Below are 25,513 nucleotides of genomic sequence, written 5' to 3'. Positions count from 1 at the left end.
TTGTAAATGTTAAATTCTCAGGTGCCACTGCCAGGAAAATGGTTCCGAATAACATGAACAATCACATACTCTTTTAGTATTACACATGTCGTTTGCATTTAGAGTAGAGCGCTTACTTCCATTTGTTTATCAGATCTCTATACAATTACATCTCTGCCTCATTTGTTTATGATTTTCATAACATGGGAAATTTCTGTGTTTTTTACAGGTGCGTTTGGTGCAGAGTGCGATTTGAAATGGCTTCGATTCAATTTCAAATTCATACAGACAAGGAAAATGCAACTGCCACTGGTCTCAAAACTATTGGCGGGGGGCTTCAGGGTAAGTTGAAACTCGGTTATTTTGTTAACAGTTTTTAACTGACTGAGGGATATAACTAATAACTATAACTTATATATATAAGCGTCATTTGATTTACCATTAATTAAAGCCAGAGGTAAGTGTGAGTTTGAAAACAGTTCTGGTCACTTTCTCATTTTTTCCCAGGCTTTTAGTTACATGTAATAAGCCTATCCCTATGGACACGAACCCAAAACACTTTGACTCAGTGAGTGCCTCCTTTGCAGACTGAGACTGAGTGTCTATAGATATTATATATATATATCTCTGTTAGTGTGTAATGAGTCAGCTTTGTCACATTAACTGATTGATTTATTCTGTGTCAGATTGCATGATGATGTCACTGTGATAATGTTTTTTGTTTTAGCTACTTGAGCCTGAGGACAGTTTGCATATAATTTATCATAGTAATGGCATGTGGTGTTACGAAAGGAACCATCCATCAGTATACACATGTTTTTAATTTTATATAACTTTCTTCTCTTTGAGATACATCAATATATTAAGTTTAATCGTCAATATTGTTATGTATTTTGTAGTTATGGTACTTTGTAGAAAGTACAAACATGATTTAAGTACAGTAGTCGCCGCTTATAGTTATAAAAAACACCTTGGGACCAAACAAAAGTGTTTTTAATAAGCGGCGTTTTTAATCAACGGCTGCGTGTTGAACATGTGTTGAACATGTCCATCAGTAATGAAAGGTAAGAAGACCGACGCACGCATACAAGCTAAACTGATTACACCGTACAACCGTTTTGAAACTTTACCAAAGCATTTTAATGACAAATAAAAACGATTTAGAATATGTACATGTATCGCACATCACAGTTTGCCGAGGCATTGTTCTATGGTCATCTGATCCATGGGCTGTTTGCGCAAAAAGTCACGGGTCTCCCCTCCCATAGTGTCACGGGTCTCCCCTCCCATAGTGTCAGGGATCTCCCCTCCCATAGTGTCAAACTTGGCAGTGTGTTCAAACCCCCTCCTAGTCTCAAGTCCCATTGTGAGGACTTGCAGCGCTTGTCTCATCTGAGAGTTGGTAGGGGTGGGGACTTCTTCTTCTTCATCGTCGTCCTCTTCCTCATTGGGGCCATCGCCGTCGTCAGCAGCAGCACCCACAGCTTTGATGTCGGAGATGTCAGATCCATTCTTTTTTTGACTCACATGCGAAGCAAAAGTGAGTCTATGTACTCACCCGAGTCGTCCGTCCGTCCGTCCGGAAAACTTTAACGTTGGATATTTCTTGGACACTATTCAGTCTATCAGTACCAAATTTGGCAAGATGGTGTATGATGACAAAGCCCCAAAAAACATACATAGCATCTTGACCTTGCTTCAAGGTCAAGGTCGCAGGGGCCATAATGATAAATGTTGTCTAAAAACAGCTATTTTTCCCATTTTCTCTGAAGTTTTTGAGATTCAATACCTTACCTATATAAGATATATAGGGCAAAGTAAGCCCCATCTTTTGATACCAGTTTGGTTTACCTTGCTTCAAGGTCAAGGTCACAGGAGCTCTTCAAAGTTGGATTGTATACATATTTTGAAGTGACCTTGACCCTGAACTATGGAAGATAACTGTTTCAAACTTAAAAATTATGTGGAGCACATGTTATGCTTTCATCATGAGACACATTTGGTCACATATGATCAAGGTCAAGGTCACTTTGACCCTTATGAAATGTGACCAAAATAAGGTAGTGAACCACTAAAAGTGACCATATCTCATGGTAGAAAGAGCCAATAAGCACCATTGTACTTCCTATGTCTTGAATTAACAGCTTTGTGTTGCATGACCTTGGATGATCTTGACCTTGGGTCAAGGTCACATGTATTTTGGTAGGAAAAATGTGTAAAGCAGTTCTTAGTGTATGATGTCATTGCTAGGTTTAGTTATTTGACCTTGACCCTGAAGGTCAAGGTCATGTCAAGGTCAAGCATGTGAGTCGTATGGGCTTTGCCCTTCTTGTTCTTTTCTTTGAAGCTAAAGCTGAAGTTGAAGCCATTTTCAGTTTCACTGCTTATCCAGTGAGAAGAAAGACCAGACAGTGTTGAATTGTCATCTGACGCTTTACTGACAAGGGTGTGAGTTGTCATCTGACGGTTTACAAGGGTGTGATCACTGTTCGCACAAACGCTGAAGTGTCTTGAGTTGTCATCTAACGGTTTACTGACAAGAATTCACGACCAGAAGGCGACTACTAACCCTCTGAGCAGAGAGAAAATGAACAAAAAGTGTTTTTATTAAACGGCCCCTGTATTTAATAACCGGCGGAGTTTTACATAGTGGTAAATCCGGACCGGCCCAGACTGTATTTAAAAAAACCGGCTGTTTTTAATAACCGCCTTTTTTATAAGTGGCGACCACTGTATAACAATGAAATAAAAAGAAAACAAACCAGTAACCGGGTTATGTACTTTTTTTATCAATATTTCGGCATGTAACTGTCTTCTTCAGGATGGCATGGAAAGTATTAGGCCAAAAAAAAAAAAAAGGTCTGTTTACGGTAACCCGACCAACCCTAGTTTTTTTGCGCGACCCTAGACTTTTTTTTGGCATTTGGGGGAAAAAAAAAAATTCTTGTTTTTTTGGCAAAATAACGTAAAAATATGTTTTTTTGGAAAAAAAAAGAAAAAAAAAATCCCGACCTACCGACCCTATTTTTTGGGCCTATGTTACCGTAAACAGACCTTTTTTTGTTGTTGGCCTTACATGTGTAAATATTCTTGTTTTAGGTGGAAAAAGTTTCCAGGCCCACAAGACGCCGAGGCGTGCGCTCGGGCTGGTGAATGAAGCTCACAGAGTGGGGCTGGGACCACAAGTACCGGCTCCCCAGCTTAAAGGCGGAATCACCAGCTCGTTGTCAGCACATGCCCTCAAGCCAAAGAATGGTGTCACCGACAGAGACTCTAAGTTGAAACAGAGGCAGCAAGTGGATGTATGTTCAACAGACAGTAGATGAAAGTTGTTTGTTTGTTTTGAATGTTTCACAAACTTGTTATTCTCTCAGTCTCCGGTGCCAGAAGCACAACTCTCGCTTACCTGGTTGTCACCCACTTTCCTTTGTTTCTTAGATCCACACATGCATTTAACATACTTAGGAAAACCTGTGTACATTTGCACGTTGTGAAAGAGTTGCTTTTTCTTGGATACAGATGCAAACCACATGTGACATTGTAGGCCAATGACTAGTGATCAGCGTATCTTCACACATGATCAGCAATCTGTGCCAGTGACATCACGCACACGACTGAACTACCAGTGAGAATTAGCTCCCATCTGTGCTTTCTGCACTGTTTGCTCTATATAACGCTCTTTTCGTTCAAAAATATGTTTGCATAGGGTTGTTTTGCCATCGAGCATAGTGTCAAGTAAATGTTAACTTTTTTTTTAACATTTCAATCCAGGAAAAACTTGATACGAAATTACAAATGTATATTATATTGGTTGATAAGTGTTATTTTTGTATTAGGCAAATCAGAGAAATATGGCCCACCTCAAGCAGATTGAATGTAATTGTTTGCGTTGCTTTGTGCTTTGGCAGAAAGAAAATCCTGTGCAGAAAGCCAAGCAGCATGGTGAGAAAACGACAGCGCGTCCGATTCCCCCTGCTAAACAACAGCATTTACCAACATGGAGCCTGCCGGACATCGAATACATGCCGCCCAGAGGTGAGAACACAAACACAAACCGACTGGACTTACTAGGCCTGTATCTATCCAGCTTTATCTTGTCTTTGTCCATGCACTTATGAAGGCTTGCATTCTTCTGTTGCTTTGAGTGTACTGTAAACAAAGAAAAGAAAGAAACCCACACGGACAGACAGGCATACACGCTGGCACACACATTCACATACGTCTACATGCACATATAAATATACACACACGTGTATACTAGTATATTTTCAACAGATTTTCCATGCATTTTGAGTACTATATCTTCAAAGTCTTGCTGTAGTGTAATACTACAAATTGGTACTGTCTGTTGGATTTCCGAACATATTTATTTTGCCCTGTACTTCTGTGAGCAGATGATGACGAAGATCGAGCCGTTCACGAGCTGCTGAGCTGGCAACAGTGTCTGTTTGGAGCCCAGCCTGACAGGGAGGAGGAGGAGGAGGAGGAGGAGGAGGAGGAGGAGGAGGAGGAGGAGGAGGAGGAGGAGGAGGAGGAGGAAGAGAGGGAACGACAAAGGATAATGGAAGAGCTGGACAACCTTCCAGCACTAAATGAAGGTGAGAGCCACTTACTGCTTGTGTCACACACATCTCACTCTGCAGTCTCTCTGAAATGCAATGAGTTACGACAAGTATGGCCAAGTAGTTACTGCTTCTCTCTTCTAGGCAGCTGGTCACAGACTAAGCACCTAGCTGTGGTAAGTCATGACAGAAAGAAGATGTACGGAAGATGAGGGCCTGGGTCATTTTAAGAAAAAGCTAAAAGTTATCGACTTTAAAGCCATATCCCTGATGGGAAATCAGCTATTAACTTGGGCGGGGATGTAGCTCAGTCGGTAGCGCGCTGGATTTGTATCCAGTTGGCCGCTGTCAGCGTGAGTTCGTCCTCACGTTCGGCGAGAGATTTATTTCTCAGAGTCAACTTTGTGTGCAGACTCTCCTCTGTGTCCGAACACCCCCGTGTGTACACGCAAGCACAAGACCAAGTGCGCACGAAAAAGATCCTGTAATCCATGTCAGAGTTCGGTGGGTTATAGAAACACGAAAATATCCAGCATGCTTCCTCCAAGAGCGGCGTATGGCTGCCTAAATGGCGGGGTAAAAACGGTCATACACGTAAAAGCCGTGGGAGTTTCACCCCATGAACGAACAAACAAAAGCTATTAAATTGAAACAGTGGTTCCAACGTATAGTTTGCGTCAGATGCTCTGCAAACTGAAAACATGCACTCACTCAAACAGACTTGAGTGAAGTTAATCCTGTAGTTTTGAACCCATAACAGTTATAGGATCAAAAATACAGGCTTGGCATCAAGAGCAGAAAGATCACTGACAAAACTGCCTCACACAGACTACTGTCTTCGAACACAGAGTGTACTGACAAAACCCCACCCTATCCAGGGTGAGCGCTGACATGGTTTAAAGAATTTGCCAATCAAGAACTTATATGTAAACAAGCAACCATTCAAGACATGGTATTAAACACACTTCATCAAACAGCAGGGACCCATCCAAGCCCGCATTGGATACAAACTGTCCACTCTCTGCTTTCACTTCTTCTCTGCCTCGTCTCCTGCTTATTTCTCTGAACTTCTCACTGTATACACTCCTGCTAGACAACTCCGCTCCTCTTCTGATAGCCGCACCCTAGTCATCCCACACACAAAATCAAAAGCATATGGACAACGCACTTTTGCATTTTGCGCATCTACTCAATGGAACTCTCTCCCCTCTCACATTCGCCACTCTCAGTCAGTACAGTCATTCAAGCGAGCACTCAAAACTCACCTCTTCCTGAAACACAACTCCTAAAGTCGCAACATTTTGCCATCCTGTTCTGTAACGGTTCCATCTCTATTCAGCTTGTTATTTTTGTCTTTTGTTTTAAATTATTATAAATATAATTTTTCACTGCAGTAGTCCTTTAACTTTAACCCTTAGCTGTAGGCTAGATATGCACAAGTCATGTCGGTGCCACATAATGCTGACACACATGTTCCTGTGCATAGTTTATGGATAACGTGTAGTTGGGAAGTTAAGAGTAGAAATAATTAGTATTTAGTGTAGGAGGAGGGTTGGGGGTGGGTAGGGAGGGGGTGGGTATGGTTTACTTTGAGCAGGTCGGTTTCAGTTTTTATAAACAATTTTAGAGAATTGTGTATCTTATATTTGAGTCTTTCGTGTTTTAGACATTGATGCATTTAATAGTTTTAACGAGTTGCCTTTTGTTTTATCATTCTGGTGTTTATCTAGATGTGCTGTGTATCTTATAAGAAGTTCTTAAAAGTTCGAAGTTATTTTAGCATATAGGTTTTTTTATGGTCTTAACAGTTAAACATGTATTACGTTATCATTAAGATTCATGCTTTGTTAGCACTAAGCAGTTGTTTTAATCAGTCTGGTTTTCTCTTGTTTTCATCTTATGAACATTCTAAATGTTAGACTAACTTATTGTCTTGTACAGAATAACAACTGTGTGAATGGTGCTATACTGAATGAAAGAGTGTGACATGAAGTTCTTGTACATCATTGTAAAGAGTGTGAATGACGTTTTAGTTTAGATGTCAAGCGCTTAGAGCAAGCCTTTTTAACGAAAGTTTTTGATTTAGCGCTATATAAATGTTCTTATTATTATTATTATCTTATTAAAGCCATACACAGCAGTGGCTCAGGGGAGATAATCAGGGTAGGGATTAAAACTGAAGAGATAACAAGAGGTACTACAAGTACAACAAGAGGTACTACAGGTGGAAATAGTATTCACAATACATTTCACTCAATTATTTTCCTTTAGTTTTGCAGCTGTCATGCGACTTAGTACCTGGCTACATGTAGAAAGGCAGTTTTCATGAGATTAACAGGTACCTTTGATGTCCTGTCAGATGTGTTCCCGATGGCCAACCTGCACTTGAGCTGTGAGGAGCTGGATGTGGACAGCCTAGAGTTGTCCACTATGGATGATCTGTTGATCCCTGAGGTGCCAGATGACTCCCTGGACTGCACAGCGCAAACCTCCCTGCCCCAGGCTGACTGTTCCGCTAGCGCCAGCTTGACTAATCTGCTGGAAGATTCTGCTGATATTTCTCTGCCTCGGCTGGAAGATTCTGCTGATATCTCTTTGTCCCAGGTGAAGGAATCTGCGAACACCTCTCTTAACGAGCTTGAAGATTCTGCCAGCGCTTTTCAGATCAAGCCACATGTGTAATACTACAAATTGGTACTGTCTGTTGGATTTCCGAACATATTTATTTTCCCCTGTACTTCTGTGAGCAGATGATGACGAAGACATGCTCAGGCTTCTGTACCTCAGCTGGACGATTCTTCTAATGTCTCTTTGACCCAACTGGATGATTCCCTTTTGGGGCTTGAGCAGCACCTGGGCAGTCTGGACATCAAGGACTATAGTCTACCCTCCACTCCCTCGCACTGAAGATGATGCTGAACGTCGGCTGAGGGTTCTTATTCACCTCGGTGGACAGGGTTGTGCTGGCTGCATAAAAACGCTTCACTTTGAAAAGCGAAACCCTCCTAGTGGTGCAGGTTGATGTTGGTTATTGCTTGTGCAGGTTTCGGGGCAGCAATTTAGAGGGGCAAGGTGTTGTGCTTACTGATCCTGTAACCCGCCGGGGTCGTGTGGGCACTGCACTGATGAGCGCTGCACTAGCTGCCTCCACCTCTGCTTGATTTGATGATCCTCATGTCAGTTGGTTTGCATATATGTGTGTGTGTGTGTGTGACTGTATGTGTGATGCATTTTATGTTTGCTGAGTCAGAGGAGACCGCACTTCTTTGCCAAGGGGGAGTCTGGTTATATTAACATACCAACAAGCATACAAACAGTGGGGCTTGTTTGTAGGTGTCTTCTCATTGCAGGGCTTCACATAACAGGTGCTGCTGTTTAAATATATGCATTTACATGTGTCCCGCCATCCTTTGTGCCACTATGGATCTCAGCATAGTCACTGTTCAGTGTTGCTTGCATTGGCTTGTTTTGCCACTTAATGTGTGAGAATTATAACCAGATGAAACAGAGTGCTGATGACAAATTAAGGGAAGTAAGCTGTTACTTCACTCTGGGGACATAAGCAGGTAATGAGAGTGCAATCAATCAATCTATTTGAGGCTTATATCGCGCGTATTCCGTGGGTACAGTTCTAAGCGCAGGGATTTATTTTATTTTCTTTTTTCTTTTTTTTAATGCAATTTATATCGTGCACCTATTTAAGGCGCAGGGATTTATTTATGCCGTGTGAGATGGAATTTTTTTACACAATACATCACGCATTCACATCGGCCAGCAGATCGCAGCCATTTCGGCGCATATCCTACTTTTCACGGCCTATTATTCCAAGTCACACGGGTACTTTGGTGGACATTTTTATCTATGCCTATACTGTATACAATTTTGCCAGGAAAGACCCTTTTGTCAATCGTGGGATCTTTTACTTTAACGTGCACACCCCAATGTAGTGTACACGAAGGAACCTCGGTTTTTCGTCTCATCCGAATGCATCCTTTGTGCCACTATGGATCTCAGCATAGTCACTGTTCAGTGTTGCTTGCATTCGGTTGTTTTGCCACTTAATGTGTGAGAATTATAACCAGATGAAGCAGAGTGCTGATGACAAACTAAGGGAAGTAAGCTGTTACTTCACTCTGGGGACGTAAGCAGGTAATGAGAGTGCACTGGGGAAGTCAGTACCTAACATTCTGCATGTACCCCTGGCCTCTTCCAAAGGGAATCATTTCATTCATATGACTCATGGTCCTTGCACATTTAGCAGAGAAGCCATTTCAGATTGTTGTAATACTCTCTTCAAAAAAATAATGATCAAGGAATATCTTCTTTCCTCCGATTACGGTGCTGGTTTTTGGCTCACGTAAGTGTAGCCTATGCGATCGTAACTTTGTCTGTCTGTGCGTGCGTTTGTGCGTGCGTGTGTGCGTGTGTGTGTATGTCTGTGGTAGAAACTTTAACATTTCTGAGTCTATGTGTGAGTGGTTATCCAAGACTATGGATAAAGCTCGCATAAGATTACGTCACGGTCAAAAGTGTTTGACGTCAATTAATGCATCATGACGGCATGCCTCCCTGTAGTCTTTCTCTCTCGCGTGGTGTGTGTGGTCTCGGTCATTGTTATTTTGAGCGGGCCGAGACTATTTGGCAGTCGTGTCCCTGTAAGTAGGCTACATGCAGACACAGACAGATCTAGATCTAGTGTCTCTCTTTCTTGCACAGTCGTCACCTAAGCTTACTGTGTGTGTGGGTGTGTATGTGTGACGGAGTGATTGAGTTTGTGTTACTGTTTGTCTATTTCTTACGTGAGCCTTGAAGGCTTCGCCTCTTGTTAGAGCTTGTCTGATTTGTGGAGAGAAAACGTAATTCTATTCCTGGGCTTAGTCATAGCATGGGCTCTAAAATGTTGACAGTATTGGAGAGGATGCGAGTATCAGGTGGAAAGAAAAGTAGTGAGTCTGTGTGTGATTGCAGTCTGTGTGTGATTGCAGGCGTGCTTTCACATGTGTTTTTTGTACTGCTCTCAGCTGTGTTGGTTGAAATGGTTTAGTCGTATTCATACTGTTTTAAATTTCTGTTTTATCTTTTGTTGTAATTGTACTTTATGTTTCTAAATAATGTGCAAACCTGGTAATACAGTGTTCCAGATGATCGGACGTGTAGCAAAGACCTTCCTTTACGCGTACGTGTAGATATTGCGTCAACTGTGACTCACTTTTTGACTCATATGCGAAGCAAAAGTGAGTCTATGTACTCGCCCGAGTCGTCCGGACGTCCGTCCGTCCGGAAAACTTTAACGTTGGATATTTCTTGGACACTATTCAGTCTATCAGTACCAAATTTGACAAGATGGTGTATGATGACAAGGCCCCAAAAAACATACATAGCATCTTGACCTTGCTTCAAGGTCAAGGTCGCAGGGGCCATAAATGTTGCCTAAAAAACAGCTATTTTTCACATTTTTCCCATTTTCTCTGAAGTTTTTTGAGATTCAATACCTCACCTATATATAATATATAGGGCAAAGTAAGCCCCATCTTTTGATACCAGTTTGGTTTACCTTGCTTCAAGGTCAAGGTCACAGGAGCTCTTCAAAGTTGGATTGTATACATATTTTGAAGTGACCTTGACCCTGAACTATGGAAGATAACTGTTTCAAACTTAAAAATTATGTGGGGCACATGTTATGCTTTCATCATGAGACACATTTGGTCACATATGATCAAGGTCAAGGTCACTTTGACCCTTATGAAATGTGACCAAAATAAGGTAGTGAACCACTAAAAGTGACCATATCTCATGGTAGAAAGAGCCAATAAGCACCATTGTACTTCCTATGTCTTGAATTAACAGCTTTGTGTTGCATGACCTTGGATGACCTTGACCTTGGGTCAAGGTCACATGTATTTTGGTAGGAAAAATGTGTAAAGCATGTGAGTCGTATGGGCTTTGCCCTTCTTGTTTCTCAAATGTTCCAAATGCATGCGTTGTTTTGCTCCCACCGAGACTGCAGATTTTTGCAAACGCGTGACGTAAAAACTAGATTTGATGACGTTACCCGTACACGTCCTGAAGAGTGCAACATCTAGATCTTGCAAATACCATTATTAGCACTGGACGACGTGTGCTGCCATGTGATGGAGACCTCTCTGCAAGATGTTGAGACAATTGTTGCACACTTTTGCAAAGCTATTGTGACAGTATATACCTATAGAGTATGCAACTTTGCACCTCTGTAAGCCCAGCACAAACCTACACTAGTCTTGATATTTCAATGTACTTATTGTGAGTGAGACTGGTGTTGGTTTAAGCTTTAAATGTCTGATGCTGGTCTTGAGCATGTTTTATGTTTTCTTTGTAAATAAAGTTTTCTTCAATCCATAGACTCTTGTTTGTAGTTAATGATTGTGTAGGTACATGTAGCTGTTAAAAGTGTTTGCTCCCATGTTGTTTATATTAGGCCTAAAAAAAAAAATAGGTGTGGTTACGGTAACCCGACCTACCCTATTTTTTGGGGCCGACCCTATAACTTTTTATTACATTTGTCACAACAAAAAAAAAAAAAACCCCAAGTAAACGAGTGCATAAAACGCAATGAAAGCGAAAGCGCCCGAGTCGCACACTTATTTCCCTGTCAAGTAGGTTTAATTTGTACACATTAGAAAAAAAGTAAAAACAAAAAAAAAAGTGATTGCCTACCTTCCTACCCTATTTTTTTTGGCTATGTTACCGTAACCACACCTATTATTTTTTTTGGCCTTAGTGTCTTTGTAAATTGTAAAGTTTTTCTGGATGTAAGTAGTCGCGATTTAAAATTTATCTTTTTACATTTAGTCAAGTTTTGACTAAATGTTTTAACGTAGAGGGGGGAATCGAGACGAGGGTCGTGGTGTATGTGTGTCTGTCTGTCTGTCTGTCTGTGTGTGTAGAGCGATTCAGACTAAACTACTGGACCGATCTTTATGAAATTTGACATGAGAGTTCCTGGGTATGATATCCTCAGACGTTTTTTTTCATTTTTTTGATAAATGTCTTTGATGACGTCATATCCGGCTTTTTGTGAAAGTTCAGGCGGCACTGTCACGCTCTCATTTTTCAACCAAATTGGTTGAAATTTTGGTCAAGTAATCTCCGACGAAGCCCGGACTTCGGTATTGCATTTCAGCTTGGTGGCTTAAATATTAATTAATGACTTTGGTCATTAAACATCTTAAAATTGTAAAAAAAAAAAAAATTTTAATAAAAAGATCCAAATTTACGTTCATCTTATTCTTCATCATTTTCTGATTCCAAAAACATATAAATATGTTATATTTGGATTAAAAACAAGCTCTGAAAATTAAAAATTATGATCAAAATTAAATTTTCGAAATCAATTTAAAAACACTTTCATATTATTCCTTGTCGGTTCATGATTCCAAAAACATATAGATATGAAATGTTTGGATTGAAAACACGCTCAGAAAGTTAAAACGAAGAGAGGTACAGAAAAGCGTGCTATCCTTCTCGGCGCAACTACTACCCCGCTCTTCTTGTCAATTTCACTGCCTTTGCCATGAGCGGTGGACTGACGATGCTACGAGTATACGGTCTTGCTGCGTTGCATTGCGTTCAGTTTCATTCTGTGAGTTCGACAGCTACTTGACAAAATGTTGTATTTTCGCCTTACGCGACTTGTTGTTTCTAGCATGCCCCTTATTATATCCCAAATGTTGACACTGTTTACATTTCTGCCTCTAAAGCAGCACTTAAAAAGAAAAAAAACCACACCTAAAAAATGCTTTCTTCACACACACACAACACAAACGTGCGCGCGTGCGCACACACACATGCATGCATGTACCTATACACACACAGCTGTACAGAGATGAATAGTAGGTGCTGTGTGTGAACTTGTGACTTGTATAATCAGTGGGTAACAGTAATCAAGAACAATATACTTCACCAGAGTACAACCTTCATTCGAAAGAAATGCAATATAAATGTATCTTTAAAAAAAAAAAACACCACGTTAGAATACAAGTGGCAAACAACTTTCACAATTTTAAATTTTATTTTTTTACAATCATCAATGAGGTGCTCTTAAATTTCATGTTAGAAACAAGGATTTGTACTGCAAAACATGAATTTCAGAGAAAGGTTAATTTCAATATGTAGAGGTCCATCCTCAAATTGTTGGAAGTCATTCCAATATCCCTTCCACATAAAATACATACATGTACTTTTAAAATGAACATAATCTACAAATAAAAGTAAAATAACAGTTCAGAAATGCATTTCAGTTGAACAGTTCACTTAACATTTTGCGCTATTTCCAGCCAATAAAAAAGCACATGCGCCTGTGTTAATACAAATTTTTTGTCAAATTCGAATTCGAAGATCAAAAATGGCGTGCAGCGGTACTGTCATCGAACTTCTGTTATATTTTGTGGATTCAAGCCAGACCAAAGAAGGCGGCGAGAATGCCTTCCTTGGTGGAAAGGTCAGGCTACGGGTCGGTCTTTCCGAAGACGAAATATCAAGGTATGTTGATCTATGTTGCTCTATGACTGTTCTGAATGTAGGCAAAGATCTTGAAATTTGTTCAAGATCTTTGAGTTTGAGTGAGATCATTGACATTGTCGACATTGCCACGTCCGGCTGTCATTCGCTCAGTGTGACCTCGACTGGCTCGAGATCGAGTCTGCGTGTAGCCAAAACCGAAACTAGAAATGTCTTTTTCATCCCAGCAACGTGGACACGCTTGGCATAGATTCTAATTGTCGCTTCTTTGCATTGAGCTTGGATTTATTTTAGCGCCTGTAAACTTTAATATCAACAATGGGTTAAATTCAGAAACAATGGCGGGGAGACGTGCCAGTTTGGGTCACTTGATCCTCATGTCAAAGACGATCAAAGTCATGTTCGTTGGGGATTTTGTCAGGCATGCTACTTTTCCGGTAATTGCCGGAAATCCGATAAAGCCGTTTTCAAAATCCGGTAATGTCAAATTTATTCCGGTGAAGTTGAAAAATTTCCTCAAAAAACGATCCGTGTGAATATCGCGCAACGCGACCGGGCGCCGGTCTCAATGAAGCCAGCGCATAGTTCTGTTGTTTTCACCAGTTTGGAGGTGTGTTGAATGGTGGTGGGGGGAGGCTAAAATGGGATTTTTAACAAGATCACAACACTATTACAGCCCTGAAAATGATGCCCAGAATGCACCAGATTGCACAGATTTTAACCGTTTTTTGAAAAAAAATCCCCCCGGACCCCCCTAGTTGGCTCGCCTGCTTCGCAGGCTCAGGCTTGTGGCTTCACCACTGTCACTGCGCGCTTCTTTCAGGTAAAACCATTTTTGGCCTGTAGCATTCCTGTTTGTTTTTCAAGGCCATGAAACCAGGCGATGGTGTACCTCAAATTGTATGGCAAAGTTGAAAATAAAGAACCCATCACACATACATGTACTTTAATTTCAATCCACCCAATAGTTTTTGAGAAAATGGGACTTACAAGATTTAGCTCTGGAAATGTGAAATTGTGCAAGTATATATTCATGTGTGTGAGTGAGGGTGTGGGAGTTGAATGTTTATGAGTGTAGAGAGAGAGAGAGAGAGAGAGAGAGAGAGAGAGAGAGAGGGTGGAGAGAGAGAGAGAGAGAGAGACTCAGACTCAGACTCAGACTCAGAACTTTATTACAAAAGGATAAAGGTTTTAGGCAAAGCCTATTCTTCCAACCTGTCCTTTATACAACACATAAAGACAGACGCACATTACAAATATAAATTCAATCATATAAAATACAGAAATACATTGTACAGAATGCAACACAATGTGCATTTAAGGAATTACATAAGGAGAACTCAAAAAATTACAAAATTACATTGACATAGTTATACCTTTCATTTGGGAATAAGTTGCTCCGATCAGCTACACATCCGTTAACATTAGTACAAAATGTTTAACAAAATAACAATCGAACAAGACATTTCATTCACGAATGATGTGTGAACGTGACTGTCTCTTAAACATTTTCACTGAAGTTGCATTTCTTATCTGTTGGGGTAAGGAGTTCCAGAGAAACGCTCCCGAGAAGGCTAAACTCGATTTGTAGAGGTCTATGCGAGGTATAGGAGGGATGATTTTGAAAGAGATTGAAAGAGAGAGAGAGAGAGAGAGAGAGAACAATGAAAACAACATTCTTGTTACTGATTACAAATCATGATATGTATTTCTATGTGTGTATGAAAGAGAATTAAAAAAATAATAATAAAAAATGCAACAGTTCTCACTTTGTGTTGAATAAACAATAGATCCAGAGGAGCGAATTACTGTGTGGTTGTGTTTACTTTGACACGTGCTATCTGTACATGCAACTTTTACCGTGACCGTGATTTGCCACTGGTGTTCGTGATCGTGAAAACAAAAATCAAGGTAACTGTGATCGTGAAAGCTAAAATTTCCCTTCCCGTGATCGTGATGATACCCCCCCCTTTGGGGCCCTCATATTTCTTTGTGTAAATCCTGTTTGAAGCCACTGCACTTAAATGACAGTTTGAAATGACAGTTTGAAATGACAGTTTGAAATGACAGTTTGAAATGACAGTTTGAAATGACAGTTTGAAATGACAGTTTGAAATGACAGTTTGAAATGACAGTTTGAAATGACAGTGTTAAATGACAGTTTTAAATGACAGTTTTAAATGACAGTGTTAAATGACAGTTTTAAATGACAGTTTGAAATGACAGTTTTAAATGACAGTGTTAAATGACAGTTTTAAATGACAGTTTTAAATGACAGTTTTAAATGACAGTGTTAAATGACAGTTTGAAATGACAGTTTTAAATGACAGTGTTAAATGACAGAGTTAAATGACAGTTTTAAATGACAGTGTTAAATGACAGTTTTAAACTGACAGTTTGAAATGACAGTTTTAAATGACAGTTTTAAATGACAGTTTTAAATGACAGTTTGAAATGACAGAGTTAAATGACAGTTTTAAATGACAGTTTTAAATGACAGTTTGAAATGACAGTTTGAAATGACAGTTTAAAATGGCAGTTTGAAATGACAGTTTGAAATGACAGTTTGAAATGACAGTTTTAAATGACAGTTTCAAATGACAGTTTTAAATGACAGTTTTAAATGACAGTGTAACCGGAGCCCTATCCTCATTATTTGTTCTCAGGGGGAGGCTGAAGATTGCCGAGGAGAGCAACTATGGTTATCTTACCTTTACTCTGGCCCTATGTAATGTAGCTGCACAATCAGTCTAGTCTATGCCTCGCGTTGTGTTCAATACATGTGCCTACAATACTAGCCGACCTCGGTATTCAGAGGAAACCCTGTGTGTTTCTTAGTGATCTAGACTGTGCGTTACATAAATATTGTGATGTGTGTTTTGGATGTTAGAGTTTGCCACGTACAGTACAGTTTTAACAACACATGTTTACAGCACAACAGTCAAGGAGAGGCAGAAGTTACAATACATGACACGAAAGCAAGCTCACACACTTACGTTCGTTCACCGACACGCGCATGTTCACGCTCACCTCTCGTACGTATAGTGATGTTCACCATAACTCATAGGAAACAGTTACAAGGTTTTATTTTACACTATATTACATGAAAAGCAAGTAAACAAACCCATCAAACAAAGCACCAAACAATCCTTCAATCAATCTTACCTAGCGTTTACCCCCAACTCCGATTCAGTAGTAACTAGCACCTACGGCTCCTTTCTTACGTATGCTTATCTCATTCCTGCTCTGTTTCACACACAAGACAGACACGGCAACAACACGTAGACTCAACACTGAAAGACAGAACGAACATGCAAACGTTCAGCATTTAAATGCAACGCTGAAAGACAACGATCACTGAAGCAAGACACACAGCATTTGTTCAACGCTGAGAGACAACGATCAAGCAAGACACACAGCATTTGTTCAACGCTGAGAGACAACGATCAAGCAAGACACACAGCATTTGTTCAACGCTGAGAGACAACGATCAAGCAAGACACACAGCATTTGTTCAACGCTGAGAGACAACGATCAAGCAAAACACACAGCATTTGTTCAACGCTGAGAGACAACGATCAAGCAAGACACACAGCATTTGTTCAACGCTGAGAGACAACGATCAAGCAAGACACACAGCATTTGTTCAACGCTGAGAGACAACGATCAAGCAAAACACACAGCATTTGTTCAACGCTGAGAGACAACAAACAAGCAAAACACACAGCATTTGTTCAACGCTGAGAGACAACGATCAAGCAAGACACACAGCATTTGTTCAACGCTGAGAGACAACGATCAAGCAAAACACACAGCATTTGTTCAACGCTGAGAGACAACGATCAAGCAAGACACACAGCATTTGTTCAACGCTGAGAGACAACGATCAAGCAAGACACACAGCATTTGTTCAACGCTGAGAGACAACGATCAAGCAAGACACACAGCATTTGTTCAACGCTGAGAGACAACGATCAAGCAAGACACACAGCATTTGTTCAACGCTGAGAGACAACGATCAAGCAAGACACACAGCATTTGTTCAACGCTGAGAGACAACGATCAAGCAAGACACACAGCATTTGTTCAACGCTGAGAGACAACGATCAAGCAAGACACACAGCATTTGTTCAACGCTGAGAGACAACGATCAAGCAAGACACACAGCATTTGTTCAACGCTGATAGACAACGATCAAGCAAAACACACAGCATTTGTTCAACGCTGAGAGACAACAAACAAGCAAAACACACAGCATTTATTCAACGCTGAGAGACAACAAACAAGCAAAACACACAGAATTTGTTCAACGCTGAGAAACAACGATCAAGCAAGACACACAGCATTTGTTCAACGCTGAGAGACAACGATCAAGCAAGACACACAGCATTTGTTCAACGCTGAGAGACAACGATCAAGCAACACACACAGCATTTGTTCAACGCTGAGAGACAACGATCAAGCAAAACGCACAGCATTTGTTCAACGCTGAGAGACAACGATCAAGCAAGACACACAGCATTTGTTCAACGCTGAGAGACAACGATCAAGCAAGACACACAGCATTTGTTCAACGCTGAGAGACAACGATCAAGCAAAACACACAGCATTTGTTCAACGCTGAGAGACAACGATCAAGCAAGACACACAGCATTTGTTCAACGCTGAGAGACAACGATCAAGCAAGACACACAGCATTTGTTCAACGCTGAGAGACAACGATCAAGCAAAACACACAGCATTTGTTCAACGCTGAGAGACAACGATCAAGCAAGACACACAGCATTTGTTCAACGCTGAGAGACAACGATCAAGCAAGACACACAGCATTTGTTCAACGCTGAGAGACAACGATCAAGCAAGACACACAGCATTTGTTCAACGCTGAGAGACAACGATCAAGCAAGACACACAGCATTTGTTCAACGCTGAGAGACAACGATCAAGCAAGACACACAGCATTTGTTCAACGCTGAGAGACAACGATCAAGCAAGACACACAGCATTTGTTCAACGCTGAGAGACAACGATCAAGCAAGACACACAGCATTTGTTCAACGCTGAGAGACAACGATCAAGCAAGACACACAGCATTTGTTCAACGCTGAGAGACAACGATCAAGCAAAACACACAGCATTTGTTCAACGCTGAGAGACAACAAACAAGCAAAACACACAGCATTTGTTCAACGCTGAGAGACAACGAACAAGCAAAACACACAGCATTTGTTCAACGCTGAGAAACAACGATCAAGCAAGACACACAGCATTTGTTCAACGCTGAGAGACAACGATCAAGCAAGACACACAGCATTTGTTCAACGCTGAGAGACAACGATCAAGCAACACACACAGCATTTGTTCAACGCTGAGAGACAACAAACAAGCAAGACACACAGCATTTGTTCAACGCTGAGAGACAACAAACAAGCAAGACACACAGCATTTGTTCAACGCTGAGAGACAACGATCAAGCAACACACACAGCATTTGTTCAACGCTGAGAGACAACAAACAAGCAACACACACAGCATTTGTTCAACGCTGAGAGACAACAAACAAGCAACACACACAGCATTTGTTCAACGCTGAGAGACAACAAACAAGCAACACACACAGCATTTGTTCAACGCTGAGAGACAACAAACAAGCAAGACACACAGCATTTGTTCAACGCTGAGAGACAACAAACAAGCAACACACACAGCATTTGTTCAACGCTGAGAGACAACAAACAAGCAAGACACACAGCATTTGTTCAACGCTGAGAGACAACAAACAAGCAAAACACACAGCATTTGTTCAACGCTGAGAGACAACAAACAAGCAAGACACACAGCATTTGTTCAACGCTGAGAGACAACAAACAAGCAAAACACACAGCATTTGTTCAACGCTGAGAGACAACGATCAAGCAAAACACACAGCATTTGCAAAACACACAGCATTTATTCAACGCTGAGAAACAAAACGAACTACGAAACAGAGACAGAGTACACACTTGTGCAGCGTGTAAGAAAGAGATAAAAAGACGAGGGAAAGAGAGCAAGCACTTATTCAGCGCTGACTCACGAGACTCGCAGAGCCGGCCTCTTTTATAGTCTCTCAAAGACTCGGTACTGCTCTTCTGTGATCGCTGTGGGCTGGCTGTAAGGGAGGGGATGGGGGTATCTACAGGAAAGGTGGGGGTGACTAGAAGGAAGGTGGGGTCACTGAGTACCTGCAACTCTGAGCTAGTAGGGCTCTCCCGCTACAACAGTTTTAAATGACAGTGTTAAATGACAGTTTTAAATGACAGTGTTAAATGACAGTTTGAAATGACAGTTTGAAATGACAGTTTCAAATGACAGTTTTAAATGACAGTTTTAAATGACACTTTGAAATGACAGTTTGAAATGACACTTTGAAATGACAGTTTCAAATGACAGTTTCAAATGACAGTTTCAAATGACAGTTTCACACAGGAAAAGGTTTCTGTATCATTGAGTGTGCTCTTGTCAGCTGTTTCAGACTCTCAATTAATGTGAAGGAAATTAACAATGGAAACATCACGATACATGGAGGGCAGAAACATCACGATACATGGAGGGCAGAAACATCACGATACATGGAGGGCAGAAACATCACGATACATGGAGGGCAGAAACATCACGATACATGGAGGGCAGAAACATCACGATACATGGAGGGCAGAAACATCACGATACATGGAGGGCAGAAACATCACGATACATGGAGGGCAGAAACATCACGATACATGGAGAGCAGAAACATCACGATACATGGAGGGCAGAAACATCACGATACATGGAGAGCAGAAACATCACGATACATGGAGGGCAGAAACATCACGATACATGGAGGGCAGAAACATCACGATACATGGAGGGCAGAAACATCACGATACATGGAGGGCAGAAAAAAAAGTTGACTTGCTCTATAAAAAACATGGCTGCATGATAGCAAGACCTGCAAGTAGAAAAATCAAAGTTCAACCACATTTCCATGAAATCAGAATGGACAAACATATCCTATGATGATCAATGACAAAATCAAAATACAATATTTCTTTCACATCTTTCATTTGCAAGACTCTCTGTCTTTCTGCCTGTCAGTCTGTTTGTCTCCTTGTTTGTCTGTCTGCCTGTCAGTCTGTTTGTGTCCTTGTTTGTCTGTCTGCCTGTCAGTCTGTTTGTCTCCTTGTTTGTCTGTCTGCCTGTCAGTCTGTCTGTCTCCTTGTTTGTCTGTCTGCCTGTCAGTCTGTTTGTCTCCTTGTTTGTCTGTCTGCCTGTCAGTCTGTCTGTCTCCTTGTTTGTCTGTCTGCCTGTCAGTCTGTTTGTCTCCTTGTTTGTCTGTCTGCCTGTCAGTCTGTCTGTCTCCTTGTTTGTCTTTCTGCCTGTCAGTCTGTCTGTGTCCTTGTTTGTCTGTCTGCCTGTCAGTCTGTTTGTGTCCTTGTTTGTCTGTCTGCCTGTCAGTCTGTCTGTCTCCTTGTTTGTCTTTCTGCCTGTCAGTCTGTTTGTGTCCTTGTTTGTCTGTCTGCCTGTCAGTCTGTCTGTCTCCTTGTTTGTCTGTCTGCCTGTCAGTCTGTTTGTCTCCTTGTTTGTCTGTCTGCCTGTCAGTCTGTCTGTCTCCTTGTTTGTCTTTCTGCCTGTCAGTCTGTCTGTCTCCTTGTTTGTCTGTCTGCCTGTCAGTCTGTTTGTCTCCTTGTTTGTCTGTCTGCCTGTCAGTCTGTTTGTCTCCTTGTTTGTCTGTCTGCCTGTCAGTCTGTTTGTGTCCTTGTTTGTCTGTCTGCCTGTCAGTCTGTCTGTCTCCTTGTTTGTCTGTCTGCCTGTCAGTCTGTCTGTCTCCTTGTTTGTCTGTCTGCCTGTCAGTCTGTTTGTGTCCTTGTTTGTCTGTCTGCCTGTCAGTCTGTTTGTCTCCTTGTTTGTCTGTCTGCCTGTCAGTCTGTCTGTCTCCTTGTTTGTCTGTCTGCCTGTCAGTCTGTCTGTCTCCTTGTTTGTCTGTCTGCCTGTCAGTCTGTTTGTGTCCTTGTTTGTCTGTCTGCCTGTCAGTCTGTCTGTCTCCTTGTTTGTCTGTCTGCCTGTCAGTCTGTCTGTCTCCTTGTTTGTCTGTCTGCCTGTCAGTCTGTTTGTGTCCTTGTTTGTCTGTCTGCCTGTCAGTCTGTTTGTCTCCTTGTTTGTCTGTCTGCCTGTCAGTCTGTCTGTCTCCTTGTTTGTCTGTCTGCCTGTCAGTCTGTTTGTGTCCTTGTTTGTCTGTCTGCCTGTCAGTCTGTTTGTCTCCTTGTTTGTCTGTCTGCCTGTCAGTCTGTCTGTCTCCTTGTTTGTCTGTCTGCCTGTCAGTCTGTCTGTCTCCTTGTTTGTCTGTCTGCCTGTCAGTCTGTTTGTGTCCTTGTTTGTCTGTCTGCCTGTCAGTCTGTTTGTCTCCTTGTTTGTCTGTCTGCCTGTCAGTCTGTCTGTCTCCTTGTTTGTCTTTCTGCCTGTCAGTCTGTCTGTCTCCTTGTTTGTCTTTCTGCCTGTCAGTCTGTCTGTGTCCTTGTTTGTCTGTCTGCCTGTCAGTCTGTTTGTGTCCTTGTTTGTCTGTCTGCCTGTCAGTCTGTCTGTCTCCTTGTTTGTCTTTCTGCCTGTCAGTCTGTTTGTGTCCTTGTTTGTCTGTCTGCCTGTCAGTCTGTCTGTCTCCTTGTTTGTCTGTCTGCCTGTCAGTCTGTCTGTCTCCTTGTTTGTCTGTCTGCCTGTCAGTCTGTTTGTGTCCTTGTTTGTCTTTCTGCCTGTCAGTCTGTCTGTCTCCTTGTTTGTCTTTCTGCCTGTCAGTCTGTTTGTGTCCTTGTTTGTCTGTCTGCCTGTCAGTCTGTCTGTCTCCTTGTTTGTCTGTCTGCCTGTCAGTCTGTCTGTCTCCTTGTTTGTCTGTCTGCCTGTCAGTCTGTTTGTGTCTTTGTTTGTCTGTCTGCCTGTCAGTCTGTCTGTCTCCTTGTTTGTCTGTCTGCCTGTCAGTCTGTTTGTGTCCTTGTTTGTCTGTCTGCCTGTCAGTCTGTCTGTCTCCTTGTTTGTCTGTCTGCCTGTCAGTCTGTCTGTCTCCTTGTTTGTCTGTCTGCCTGTCAGTCTGTCTGTCTCCTTGTTTGTCTGTCTGCCTGTCAGTCTGTTTGTGTCCTTGTTTGTCTGTCTGCCTGTCAGTCTGTTTGTCTCCTTGTTTGTCTTTCTGCCTGTCAGTCTGTCTGTCTCCTTGTTTGTCTTTCTGCCTGTCAGTCTGTTTGTGTCCTTGTTTGTCTGTCTGCCTGTCAGTCTGTTTGTCTCATTGTTTGTCTTTCTGCCTGTCAGTCTGTCTGTGTCCTTGTTTGTCTGTCTGCCTGTCAGTCTGTCTGTCTCCTTGTTTGTCTTTCTGCCTGTCAGTCTGTTTGTCTCCTTGTTTGTCTGTCTGCCTGTCAGTCTGTTTGTGTCCTTGTTTGTCTTTCTGCCTGTCAGTCTGTCTGTCTGTCTGTGTCTTCTTTTTCTCTCTCTTGCTCTCTCTCTATCTCTCTCTCACACACACACACACACACACACACACACACACACATACACACACTCCACACACACACTCACACACACACACCTGCTGCTGCAGTCCAAAGTCCTCTTTACAGATGACGCATGGCTCCTTGGAGTCGTCCCGGGCATTGGATTTGGCCTTGGCATTGGTCCACTCAGCCTCAGATAAATGCTGACCAGGTGCGTCTACCAGTCCCAACTTTTGAGCTGAGCCATGAAATACAATACAATACAATACAACAATACAATACAATACAATAACTTTATTAATCTCTAAAAGAGGTGCTGACTTTCGTTTGTGCATTGTTGATGGTGAATGCATGTTAATTTTTTTTTAATATACTTTCTTATGTGATAACCAATGTGCTATATTTTCTCAGGACAAAGAACAAATGTTTATTTTGAATGTTTTATGTATGTTATTATTACGGACACAAACGCTCAGCAATGCAATTTCTCTTTTAGAGATTAATAAAGTTATTGTATTGTATTGTATTGTATTGTATTGCAAACTCATGTGGATAAATACAGTAATCGAAAGGCGCGCATTTTGCAACAAGAGTGGGTTTTTTTCATTTAAGAATGCATTCTCTATATATGATGCGAACCATTCTCTATATATGATGCGAACCATTCTCTATATATGATGCAAACCATTCTCTATATATGATGCGAACCATTCTCTATATATGATGCGAACCATTCTCTATATATGATGCGAACCATTCTCTATGTATGATGCAAACCATTCTCTATATATGATGCGAACCATTCTCTATATATGATGCGAACCATTCTCTATATATGATGCGAACCATTCTCTATATATGATGCGAACCATTCTCTATATATGATGCGAACCATTCTCTATATATGATGCGAACCATTCTCTATATATGATGCGAACCATTCTCTATATATGATGCGAACCATTCTCTATATATGATGCGAACCATTCTCTATATATGATGCGAACCATTCTCTATAAATGATGCGAACCATTCTCTATATATGATGCGAACCATTCTCTATATATGATGCGAACCATTCTCTATATATGATGCGAACCATTCTCTATATATGATGCGAACCATTCTCTATATATGATGCGAACCATTCTCTATATATGATGCGAACCATTCTCTATATATGATGCGAACCATTCTCTATATATGATGCGAACCATTCTCTATATATGATGCGAACCATTCTCTATATATGATGCGAACCAGACGCTGATGTCTACGTCTCTAAAGTAAAGACAGGTTCGTGGAATGCACGCTTTGTATTTTGATTTATGTTTTTATAATCTGAGTAATAAGACGCCAGCCGGTATGGGGTGCAGTGTGTCGTCATTGCAAACAAAGGTGTATGACTGAGCCAACACAAATGTATAGTTTTTCAACCAGATCAAGGCAGTTTTTTTACAAAATCAATCACTTTATTAAAAAAAAATAGCCCTGTCGGATCTGTTCTGAATTACAACGAGTTTTGCCGTGCATGCTCTTAAAATGACATGATTATAATAATCCCGCTTTCGATATCTACGGCGCGGTGGACACCAACTTCAGTCGAAACGTCGAAAGCACACCTGAGAACCATATATAAAATGACTCGCACTGTAAAGTTATCTAAAAGATCTTACTTTCAAAATGCCCATTTTTACATTTAGTCAAGTTTTGACTAAATAATGTTTTGACATAGAGGGGGAATCGAAACGAGGGTCGTGGTGTGTGTGTGTGTGTGTGTGTGTGTGTGTGTGTGTGTGTGTGTGTGTGTGTGTGTGTGTGTGTGTGCGTGTGCGTGCGTGCGTGTAGAGCGATTCAGACCAAACTACCGGACCGATCTTTATGAAATTTTACACGAGAGTTCCTGGGATTGGATATCCCCGTTTTTTTCTTTTTTTCGATAAATACCTTTGATGACGTCATATCCGGCTTTTTGTAAAAGTTGAGGCGGCACTGTCACACCCTCATTTTTTAATCAAATTGATTGAAATTTTGACCAAGCAATCTTCGACGAAGGCCGGACTTCGGTATTGCATATCAGCTTGGTGGCTTAACAATTAATTAATGACTTTGGTCATTAAAAATCTGAAAATTGTAAAAAAAAAAACAAAGAATTTTTTATAAAAGGATCCAAATTTACGTTCATCTTATTCCTCATCATTTTCTGATTCTAAAAACATATAAATATGTTATATTTGGATTAAAAACAAGCTCTGAAAATTAAAAATATAAAAATTATTATCAAAATTAAATTGTCAAAATCAATTTAAAAACACTTTCATCTTATTCCTTGTCGGTCCCTGATTCCAAAAACATATAGATATGATATGTTTGGATTAAAAACACGCTCAAAAAGTTAAAACGAAGAGTGGTACAGAAAAGCGTGCGCTATCCTTCTCAGCGCTACTACTACCCCGCTCTTGTCAATTTCACTGCCTTTGTCATGAGGGGTGGACTGACGATGCTACGAGTATACGGTCTTGCTGAAAAATTGCATTGCCTTCAGTTTCATTCTGTGAGTTCGACAGCTTGACTAAATGTTGTATTTTCGCCTTACGCGACTTGTTGATTTTTCTCGTATATTCCGGTCGATTATCATTGTGTGCCGCAAACGTCTGTATCACTTAAAAGCGACTACTCGGTGCTTGTCCACACTTACAATGATCACACCCATAAAGCCAAAAACAAATGTACTGCTAACGTTCCGAAATTCAAATTAAAAAATCCAATTTGAATGGTAGGTAATTGTAACGTTAAATTATTGACAAAACAAAACGAGACATGTACCGACTAGTACGTCGACCCAGTTGTCTTTTAAGTAGACAGAAAGATAAACACTTATGATACAAGTAAAGAACTTATCCAAGCTGGAGAAGACAATCTGAGATAAGTTCTTTCTTTGTATTATAAGTGTGTGTCTGTCTGTCTACTTAAAAGACCACTAGGT

At 41.0% G+C, this 25,513-nt stretch overlaps 1 protein-coding gene across 1 annotated transcript; it reads left to right on the top strand.

Annotated features, from left to right (window-relative positions):
* Window positions 1–4,501: 4,501 nt before the first annotated feature.
* On the top strand, window positions 4,502–10,918 carry LOC138955899 (uncharacterized). The gene is made up of 2 exons (XM_070327406.1): window positions 4,502–4,577; window positions 6,901–10,918. Exons 1-2 carry the CDS (start codon window positions 4,541–4,543, stop codon window positions 7,221–7,223), a joined length of 360 nt encoding a protein of 119 aa, XP_070183507.1. The 5' UTR covers window positions 4,502–4,540; the 3' UTR covers window positions 7,224–10,918.
* Window positions 10,919–25,513: the final 14,595 nt, after the last annotated feature.

The sequence above is a fragment of the Littorina saxatilis genome, unplaced genomic scaffold (assembly GCF_037325665.1).
Source record: "Littorina saxatilis isolate snail1 unplaced genomic scaffold, US_GU_Lsax_2.0 scaffold_862, whole genome shotgun sequence".
Classification (NCBI taxonomy): domain Eukaryota; kingdom Metazoa; phylum Mollusca; class Gastropoda; order Littorinimorpha; family Littorinidae; genus Littorina; species Littorina saxatilis.
Note: the sequence above shows the minus strand (reverse complement) of the source record. Positions and strands in the feature narration are given on the sequence as shown.